Below are 11,324 nucleotides of genomic sequence, written 5' to 3' on the forward strand. Positions count from 1 at the left end.
ACAGGACAGAGCAGTGCACACACAGGCAGCGCACCGCTCAAAAGCAGAGTTGGGTCTCCTGAGGCCACACTACAGGTCAGGCTCCACACAACAGAATTGCCACTGCTGCAGCCCTAGAAGTCCCTCCCAGGACCCCAGGTAAGTCTGCTGGGGCCAGTCAAGTGTTGGCCCCAGCCTCCCCTACCCCACCCAGGGTAACTTGCCATGCACCAAGGCACATGCTGCAGCAGCACAAGGTGCACCACCGCTACTTGTCCCCAGGGAACCAAGTGTCCATGCTCATCTGGATGCATCCAAACTCTTCAAAGTTTCTGAATCTCTTAGGGCACAGGTTTCACAAAGGCATGATTTGACCTTCAGAACCATTTTTACCACTAGTAATCTATAAGGAACAAACCTATCTTGAGCCTGTTCCAGATTGAGTTACTCTATCCTGGCACTTGAGGGGGTTCTCTGTTTTTCCCTTTTTTGCATTGGGGTTTTGGGTTTTTTTAATCCACTCCAGTACCTACAAAAAGGTCACCAAGATAACAGAGTCTCACCATGCCTTTTTATAAAGGCATTTTCTAGAACAAAATTGTAATGCAACACACTTAAATTTTACACAGGCGGTATTTGTTGAGGACTTGGTGGATCACTCAAAGTGGCTGCACCAAAACAGAGGCCCACAGCCTCCAAGTCTGACTATAAATGAAGCTTAGAAAAACTAACACTCTCAAGCTCTGGTATTGTCCCTTGAAATGCTGAGTTAAGTTGAAGTAAACTTTAGGAACTGCTCCTCCCAGTGATCAGTCTCTATAATTAAGCCCTAGCAATATGGCTGGGCTCTACTTTCATGAAGTTACAGGATGGACTCAAAGCTTACAGTGCAATCATGGTTATTTGAGTAAACCATGAGCTTGTTTACTCTATTTTTAAGAAGTGCAAAGAGACCAAGTTGAGCAGTTCATTTTTGTCTGTACCTGCTATCAAAAGAGAGATAAACCCTGCCATAACAGATAAGAACACACTCACAAGAAGATAAGTATAATTTCACTTAGCCAGCACATTAATTTTCTCTCACTAACTATTTAAAACTGCAGATAATGTGAACATGGACTTATTTACAGAAGAAAATACTTAAACTAATTATCTTTAGTAAAAGAAAGCTCACAGGAGCAAAACAGACCAGTGCAATGGTAAATGAGGTTTCTATCTATAGCCCCAACTCGGCAAGCACTTAAGACCCAGGCATAATCCCATTTAAACAAGCGGTCCCACTGAAGTCATGGAGAGACCATTCATGTAAGTTCAGTTCAGCACATCCAGTGCTTGCAAGATAGAGACCAATGTTAAACCCAGATGCTTCCCTCCACAGCCCTCGCTTTTACTGTGAGCTTCAGGGAACTGGGGAAGCACAGATTTCTCTTTTTCACATCCGTTACCGAAAGCTGACCGACCAGATGTTCTAGGATTTCAAAAGGTTTCATTTTCTCTCTCCATGTCATTGAAATGCATCCCACACAAAGCATCCCACTCGCCAGGCAGACAGAAGGATCCCAAGCTATCAGGAGCTTGTTTGAGCAATATGTTAGAGAGAATTATGGAAAGGGAAAACGTTTCCATGGCACTCTAAATTTCAGCTTCCGGGGTTTAGAAGAAGCAGCTACACAGCCCTCTCTCGACGTTCTTGTGAGCAAATCAGCAGTAACTGTGCATAGTCAAGGTCCACCTTCATGAGATTTTAAACTTGCTAAGAAAACATCTATTTTACTAGATTATTTTAACAACATTAATACAGAAGCTAATATATTTGCATTAAAAATCAAAGGATCATGCGCCTAGCCAACACAATATAGAATATGCTTTAGTGGCTGTTGCTGAAGGTTTTCAATCAATTAATCAGTAGAGGAACCTGCAGCAAATGTCACATTTGGAATATCACGGGGATTACACAGCCCACTGTTCTGTTATTTCTGCCTGTGGATCATTTATTCCCGTCAATACACAATTTATGTTCATTCTCTCTTCCACACAAGGGCAAGGGAAGATTCAGCTTTGGTTCAACTGTTTAGTTTTATAAGTAAAAATCACTGAAGACAAGAGTGCTATTATTATTTGATAGTATCAACAATCTAAGGTTGAACCACTATGCAAAAGAAAAAGGATTCTGCAGAGGGAGGAAAATTATTTTCTTTCATATAGTTTTAAAAAGGGAGGTTTGAGCCTTAAGTTTTTCCAAATTTCCCAAAGGGACTTTAACTTGGGATAAGTAATTTTGGGGATATTTCAAAGCAGTGAAAGTTGTATGCAGACACAAGCACTGACTTGTAGAATTCAGTGGTGCTGATTATTCACAGAAGGCTTAGGAGGTAATCCTGGTGGGAAATGTAGGACCACTGAAAGCAGTGAACATCTCATCAACTTCAGCAAGTTTTCAGTCAGGGCCATAAACCTCGAGATATAGCCAAAAGGAGCAACTGTTTGTTCTCCCCCACTCCTGTGCTTTGCCCAACAGTGTTTTGACTCATGTCTCTCTTTGCAGGTCTATAGTACCTCTCCTTTCCCCATACCCTCCCATTTTGTTTCTCAACTTGGGACCACTGGCAGCACTTCGGTCCTGGATACAAGTATCATCCAAAAGACACCATCTGAAAAACAAATGTTCTGAGAAATGAACGCTCCAGAAAAAGTTCGTTATAACAGCCTCCCTTATTTGGCAGGACTCTGAGGAAAGCCGCTGAGACTCAGGAGACAGAGCAGCGCTGGTGCCTCCTGGCTGATGGAACTAGCTATCCTGCCAGTTGCTCTTCCTTCCTCCAACCTTATTAAACTACTGACCACCCCAGAGTCAGAATCTTTCTTTCATACATGAAAATAGCCAAAAGAGATGTACTTTGGTTATTTTCTTCCCCAACCGACAGGTCATTCTAACCTCATCTTACCCACCAATATACTCGCCATGTAGAACATGCAACCCCGAAACAAAAGCTTGCACTACCAGAAAGCCCAAAATTAATCCACATAATGAAATAGCTTGCTTTATAAAAGGCATGTAAAACATTTGAATTCAGCAACCTATTCAAATTCTTACTTTTCTGGCAGTGGTTGGTAGTCCAGCAGCGATAGTTGTACTCATTGTTAATGGACGTCTTCTCACACAATGGTTTCTCTTCCATCGTCCCTGGACACAAGTCCCCACACTCCTTTGGAGGCTTATTCCCAACGATATAGTTGTTGGACACTGCATCTAGGATCAGAGACCAGTCCACCGTGGAGAGATAACACAGGTCAGAGTTCTTCTCAATCCGAATGGCCCCTCGGGTGATGTTCCTCAGGTTGTGAAGCCCAATTTCTTTGAGGTTTGTCATCTCAAAGATAACCAAGGCATAGTTGTAGAACAGGTTCCTCCCACGGATGACCGTGAGGTTGGGAAAGAGATCACTGAGGCTCTCCAAGCCTGCCACACGGAACAGCAGCAAGTAGTCGGTGATCATGGTGAGCTTTGGGAAGCGGAAGTTGCGGTAGTCGTCTGCCTTGGAGATGAGCAGGATCTGCAGGAAACCCTCAACGACTGTGCAGTTCTCAAGACGCCTCAGCTCATGGATATCATTGCGAATGTCAACATTTGGCCCACAAACTGAAAACACAATGGGATGGGGGAGAAGGGAAGAAGGAGATTTAGTACATGAGGTTTTTAAACCTTTACAAAAATCTGGAATGAATTCCAAAATGAGCTTGGACTGAATATTTTGACAAAGTTTTAGCTCCTAAATTAAGGTGAAGTCTTAAAAACGGGGACTAAGCATAATGAGCACTTCACATTCATTTAACTTGTTTAATTGATTGTTTACTACTGCATGCAGGACTGCAATACTGCAGGTATACCCTTCTTACATCAAGGAAGAAACTGATGCCTTATTACTGCTGCTGAAAGCAAATCTAAATTCAATCAAAAATGAGACTGAAGCTCTTTACACAGGGGCTTAAAGGGGGTGCTGTAATTACAGTGCATCAGAGGAGACTCAGTTAATTAGCATGTTCCAGCAGCACTGGCGTCTCATGTATTCAGTGTCCCCACACTTCAAAATGGCAGCGAGGGTGCCTGAACTCAAACACAAACAAGCTTTAAAGTACTCCCGCTGCCATTTTGAAACACGGGATGCTGAATACACAAGATGCTGCAGGCACTTTAATTAGAGTGACTCCTGGAAGCCACTCTAAATTAAAGCCTCCCCCCCCCCCACCTCCAAGCACACATAAAGACGCCCAAAGGATCTAAGCTATAACTTAGACAGGACTCTTTTTATGCACTGACTGATACGGGCTTCAATCACATGATTCCCAAAGGGTTTAACAAAAGTATGACACCCAAGTATAAAAAATTAACCTTTAAGATACTAAGTTAAGACAAAAAAGCAATGGAGGATAGAGACTACCCAACTCCATCCTTTTAACTCCCCAAATCACACTACCTTCCCATGTTCTCAAGCCACGTTTGGGCCCAATACCAGAATAAACACTTACAATAGATTAACAATACAAAAATACAAAAACACTCAGGATTTCCTCTCCTGAGAGCAAAAGGAAATGAAAATATTCAGGCTCCTCACTGACATATGGAGATCCTGTTTGCATGTACTCCAGTGAAGTTTCACTAATTTTGGCATCAACGTGCAGTTCCTGAAATTCTAAGAAATGCAACATAAACAGACTTATTTACAGTCACAAGCAGGATTTTCCCTTGAAAACACTAGGCTGAACTCCATGCACTCTTCCTACATCAACTGTCAGCAGAATGAGAAAAATCCATTATATGGAGGGGAGGGAAAAACAGCTTTGCAACCAACATAAATTTGCCTGAATTTCCACCAAGAGATAGAAAACATTAGCAAAGAAACCTGACATTTTTTGGAAGCCGATTTAAGTCAATGCCATCATAAGCTTTCAAAAAAAACCCTGGAACATACATCTATCTTTGAAAGAGTCTATTACCTAGTGTAATAACTGACTACATAAGCAATGATGCATAAGTTTAAAATGATGCACATGTGGCCCTCTCTGAAACACCACAGCACCAGGCCAAAGTTCAAGGATATTCTATTCTTTTAGGATATCACGACAAAGTTAGCCTTTTGTGGGAACCAGGGAAAAGGATGCCCCAAGCAGAGCGCAGGACACAAAGCAATGGGTTTAAACTGCAGGAAGGCAGATTCAACATTAAATATTAGGAAAATTTCCTTAGTGTTAAAACAGCAGGACAGTGGAAGTGCCCAGGGAAGTAATGCAATCTCTTTCACTCAAGGGTTTCAAAAAGAGGCTGGATAAGTATCGCTCTGTAATGGCTGAAGACAGAGGATACTTCATTCATGTAGGGGGCTGGATCAGATGATCCTTGAGGTCCCTTACAATTATGACTACAATTCCCCAGAGACTCTGGGTCATAATTTACAGGGGACCTTTTCATTCACCAACTGGCAGGGATCCCATGATTCCCAAAGACTCTAATGAATGTGGCAATATATGAGGGTGTTTCAGAAAGTAAAAGTCAACTTCCAAATAAGACCATGCTGTGTGCAATGATCCCTTACTGGACCACATCATTTTTCTACATCATTGTAAACAACGGGTGCATTAAACAATGCCACCCTCAGTGTTCCCTGCTGCTGTGTGGTTTCCCCACTCACTACACACAAAATGGTTTTATTTCAAAACTGACATTACTTTCTGAAGCACCCTTGTAAATAAAGAGCTAAAGTAAAATGACAGTTATATCAGTAACTTGCACTGGGATCCAGCCTGGCGGACAGGTTATTCTTATGTTATACACATTACACTTAGTTACTTTCATGCAATCCTCTTCTCTTCAAGCAGCCAGCTCTAAACACAACTAGTGAAGAACTCCCAGCTAAATTGTCCAAAGGTTCAAAAATTGGTTTAGCAATAGAAAGACATCCTGTCTGTCCCACAACACTGAATTAAGATGGTCACAAAAGGCTAGCAAAGGAGCTGGAATATGAACATGCTAAAACCATAGCAACCTTAATATCCAACAAGGACTCAAAGGTAACATCCCAAGGAACAAGGCACAGTTAATCCACGCATCACAGGCAACAGAAAAAATAGCAAACTTTGTGGGGAATCTCTTTTGGAGATACAGGAAAATAGCAGCACAGCCTACTTCTATCACTGGAGCCCTTGATGAGGTGTAGGGTTGGAAGCAGTCTCCAGGGTCTAGTCTCCCTTTTTGCAAAGATGCAGGATTCATCTTAAACTACCAGAGAAAGAAGTCTATCCAATTTCTTCTTGAAAAAACCTTAAATAAAAAGTATTCCACAACTTGAATGCAGCTTGTTCCAGTGTCCTTCCACTTCTATGGCTGAGGTTTTTCTTGAAATTTGATCTCCTCATCTGTAGTTTATATCCACTGCCTTATTGTTCTGCCCACTGTGACAAGGAAGAACAATTTTTCTCACTCTTCTTTATGACAGGATTTCAATTGTTTGAAAACTGCAATCCTCTTTCCCCCTTCATCTCCTTTTCCCCAAACTACACATCCCTAGTCCCCTCAGCTGTTCCTCATGTGGCTTTGCATTCCAGCCACTCTTGTTTTCAGCATGTAATGAGGAGAGGGTTTTAAAATCAAGTACCAGTTTCAAGGCATAGGGTGAACTTACATGTTACACTTATGCCATGCTAAGGGCACTTAAAACACAAGCACTGGCATATTAAAGCTTGTCAACTCATGCTAAATGCCCTCGGAGCACCTCAAAAGTTACACCACTTCAGGAGAGGGTTAACCCTGGGCTCTGCTACCCAGCTCATGCTAGGGTAACTTCAGTCTGTTCCAGAAAGATGAAGTGAGCAATTTGCAGTCAGTCCATCATATCAGGATGCACCGCCCTCTGCACCCTCTCCACCAAAGGAGATTAGAGCCCACAATTAGCTCGCTCCTAGCCACACCTCTGCTTGCCAGATCTGTAGTAGCAAGTCAGAGTGGTGCAAGCAAGAAACAGTATGAACTCTCAACACAACTGCTCGTAACACATTCTAACTTTAACACTGCTTAAACGTTTCGCAGATTTAGTATGGTCTACTTAACATGCAACTTTGTCCATACATTAACAGAAAATCTATCCAGAAGCCAGTTAAAATAATATAGTATAGCAAGAAGGCATATCTGGTCTTCTAAAACAACTGCATGGAAATGGCGTTTCCAGTGTTACCACAACCTGATTTAGGCAACTGGACAATCATCCTTAGAATGAGCACTATGGCACTAACCAATGGAAGATAAAGGCAAAGAGGAGCAAACATTAATAAGACTGGCAGCGTCTGCTTTCAGAAGCCAAAGAAGGGGGGAGTGAAAGAAATTGAAGCCAGGAAAAGCGATACGTCACACAGAGGCAGAAATGCTACTCCACTGAGTAGCATCCCAAGATTATAGGGGAAAGCCCTAACCACCCCAAACAGACATTCTTTTCATAATCAGATTCTCAAACCGTGGTCTTAAAAACCAACTGCTGAAGTTTCCTTTTAAGGAAAACCCAAGAGAGACAAGAAACATCTCACCCAAAAAAGAGCCTATCTGACAAAAATGGGAACAATGTTGTAATGCCAAGATAAGCTGCTCCTCCTATGGAAAGAAAAGCAAAGTACAAAATGATATGCATTTCCTAGTAAATTGGTTTAGTTTTTTGTCTCTCCCTACTGGTACAAAAACACCACAACTACTGGTACACTACAGCACAAAGAGGAGAGTGTATTTAATGTGACAGAATTTTAGATCGCTCAACTGCTCCAAATCCCTTATTTTGTTAAAGAAATAAAATTTGCAGTTGCACTGACATTTTGTAGGACTGGCTCCAGAGTGATGGGTTTAAAGAGCAGCTGAGTTATAATACCCTGAAGAACAATTTGTAAGAGAAATGGCAGCAAACCTTCATGAAAGCAGTACAGAGCTGTGCATGGATCTGTTCCGACACTAGGCTTTAGGAATCATTTTGGTTTTAGTTTTATGTTCATCGCAGCCTGGAAGTTACTTTATTTTAGATATTTAGTGCTTTTATAAATGAAGAGGAGATCAGAACTTTATGGAAAAATATAAGCTTGCCTCAATTATTAAAGGGATGATGTTTTATATGGAAAAAAATTGAATCCAATGTGTTCTAATGTTAAAAATTGCTTACAGATGAGTGTGTTGCTGACATTTTTGATTTAAGAACTGGCCTATTAGCATGCTACCTATTATGTCTGTTCAGTTCTACATAACATAACTTAATGAGAACTGCAGAGGACTGGACATGAAATAGGGCAGGCCCCTTCATTCATACTGACATTTGGAAAGTTCCACCTCTGCTAGATAAAGGCAAAAAAAGTACCATTCATCCCCTTAAGCTGGACAAAACCCATCTTTAAGTTTTGCCAATGTTCTGTCTTGCTCCCTCATTTCTTTTGAAAAGTTCACAGTGTCCATGAAACTTAATTACACCATAACGCATCATCTTTTGCTCATTTTTGTCCATTGCCCTGAAAGGGATTTGATGAAAAACAGATTAAATCAGAGCTGAAAGCCTACTACAATTTCAGGTTTGGCCATCCTGTGTTTTTTTTGGATCACGTTTTAGGGAACGTGTACATGGATTCAAAATATCAACCGGTATCTCAGGCAAACGCACAACCACAAAGCCCTTTGCAAAGTATACTGAAGTACATAATGCACTTTCTTTGTGGGCTCACTCGTATACATTTCTCATTTACCTAGAATGACTCACATACGCTTCATGGCTAGTACAGTTAAAACGTTTCCTCCAATTCAGAATTAAACAATGTGTTTTTGGGTTAACCTACTGCCTGCTCCTTTAAATCAGCACGCCTTTTGGGACACATTACAATCAATAAAGTAACTGATAAGGCGACACTCGTGCAATACATTAAAATTTCACTTCATTTGATTTTCCAAACCTTTCTCCTTTGTGGCCACAACTTCCCAGCCTTCTTTTCAGCCCCGCGACCAAAGTACAATTAACTCAAGACAACTACAATTGGGAAAAACAACTGAAGAGCAGCACAGCATTTTCTATATCTCTGGGTCTTCAGGTCAAGGCCAGGTATCTTTCTAGATGATATGTTTTAGTCAAATAGGTTGTTGGGTTAATCCAGGAATAACTGAATGAAATGTAATTGTCTGCAATGAAGAAAGTCTTAACAGGTGATCTGCTGGGTCCTGAGCTACCAGGAAATTTGATAAAATTTATCTGCTCATTTTATGCACTAGTTCAAGCATGAAAAATTAAAAATAGCAAGTTTCAGTCAGCTATATTTATGACTTCTGGACAAAGGGGGAAAGAAATCAAGAAACATTCTCTCCTTATGTATAAAGTCTCAAAAACTTTCTGTAGTCTTTGAACCTCAGCATGTCAAGCAACCTAATCACATTGTCCAGTGCAGTTACATTTTTTAGGAAACACTAATAGACAAGTTATCCAAAGGGGAAAAAAATCCTGTCTTTCTTCATTAAACATATATTCTGCCCTATCCAAAGGAGGCTTGTTCCCAATATCGGTTTGATTAAATATATTATCGGAGTTCCTTACTCCTTGCTGACTATGGGTTATGGTAATTTTGGGTGGCTCCTGGAGCTCCTAAACCTTGGGCTGTCTGCATATTAACACCTTAAAATGGTATGCACTCATTACTGGGTTTGAAGTTACACCACTCCAGGGCAGGATTATCTCTAATGTGCACTACCCAGCTCCTGTTCCATTAAAGTACAGCCACTCCTCACAGATGTGCAGCTCAAACTGAAGTCCTTAGGACCCCTCACACCCCTGCCCATAGAGCAGGGGTAGAAGCCTGTCCTGGCTCAGCAGGCCTCTAGTGGCAACTCACAGCTATGCAGGTGGGGGACAGTCAGAGAAGGTTTTCTAGACTAAAGGTGAACAGATCCAAATCCCAAACTAGTACTAATGCCGATCAACGTTTGTGCGCCTCACAGAATAAGGTGTAACAAGGCTCTATTTCATGGAGTAAATTCTTAATCCTATTACACATCATGTCTTGCTTTTTACAAAAGAAATTTTGAACTCCTTCATACACGCCTACCATGTAGGTAAATCACTTGACTATGGGTTTAATAGTTTTACCCAGTGATGGAGGAAAGTAAATTATAAGATGACTATGACAAAAGGGGTCCTTCTCCATGCAAATGACCGCCTACTTGGGACCAATAAGTATGAAAACATGTTCACAGTTTTTACATGAGAAGAAAGCGTTTCCCCCAAAGAAACCTGGAATCAGTTCACTGCTCTCAGCTTTACTTTCCAGTTCTATGTTCCTTCCAGTTACTCCCTTTAGAAAGTTTTACAGGAACAACGTGTTTTTCAAAGCAATAATTCACCTCATTTTAAATTTCTTCTCACTGGCTTTTCTCCCCCTTCTCAACATATTGTGTACAAGAAAAAAAGTTGTAGAATAAAACAGTAGTTGTGTTCCCAAAGATATTCATGATTCTCACACCCTCAAGAGGTATCCCTATGCTGCTCCTGTCACACACTGGCCGCCTCCCAGGCAAGCGCAGCTGTGCAGTATGGGGTACAGCAGACATGTCTGCGGCTCCAAGTACCATACATCCAGAAATTCTCTGTTCTGCTAGACAGCTGTGTGGGCAGGGGAGGGGGGTTTCGACCCTGGGAGATCCCAGGGTCAAAAAAAAAAAAACCATGCAAAAAAGCAGGGCTGCACACACAGGGTCAGCAAACGCCACCCAAAACCAGAGCCTGACCGTCCAGAGTCACACTCTGGCTGCCGGCCAAGCTCCAAGTGGCAGTACTGGCACTGCTGCAGCCCCAGGAGACCCCCAGGACCCAGGGGTAAGGCTGCTGGGGGCAGCCCACTGCTGGCCCCAGCCTTTCCTACCCCACCCAGGGTAACCTGCAGCGCACCAAAGGGCACATGACACAGACGTTCCCCGGGACCGAGCAGCAGGAGCACAAAGTATGCCAGTTCTAGCTGTCCCCAGAGAACCGAACATCCACACTCATGTGGACACGACCACTAACAACAAAGGTTTGAGGCAGCCACTCCATGCAGACCAGGCCCCTCAGTACAACAATCCCTGAACAAGGCTGAAGCCTTCCCAAGCCTTACAGGCTCCCAAGAGGAAGAAGCACTACAGAGTAGTAGTTTTGAAATGATGGGAGCCCAAGAAGGGGGGCTGTGCCTTAAGGAAACTATCCTTCGAGCACAAAGCGAGACGATCCCCGTGAGAGGTAAAAGAAGGAAAGGGGCCAGGAGGCTTCCCTGGCTGACCAGAGAAATCCAGGCAGACTAAGGGCCAAAAGGGG

At 42.3% G+C, this 11,324-nt stretch overlaps 1 protein-coding gene across 2 annotated transcripts in view; it reads right to left on the reverse strand.

Annotated features, from left to right (window-relative positions):
- IGF1R (insulin like growth factor 1 receptor) overlaps positions 1–11,324 on the reverse strand; it is a 250,493-nt gene that overhangs the window by 206,275 nt on the left and 32,894 nt on the right. For both annotated transcript variants that reach the window (XM_019533782.1, XM_019533781.1), the window contains exon 2: positions 3,074–3,619. In XM_019533782.1, coding sequence (XP_019389327.1) covers positions 3,074–3,619 — 546 coding nt within the window. The remainder of the gene's footprint in view (positions 1–3,073; positions 3,620–11,324) is intronic.

Source organism: Crocodylus porosus, unplaced genomic scaffold (genome assembly GCF_001723895.1).
Source record: "Crocodylus porosus isolate Cpor-Errol unplaced genomic scaffold, CroPor_comp1, whole genome shotgun sequence".
In the NCBI taxonomy this organism is placed as follows: Eukaryota; Metazoa; Chordata; order Crocodylia; family Crocodylidae; genus Crocodylus; species Crocodylus porosus.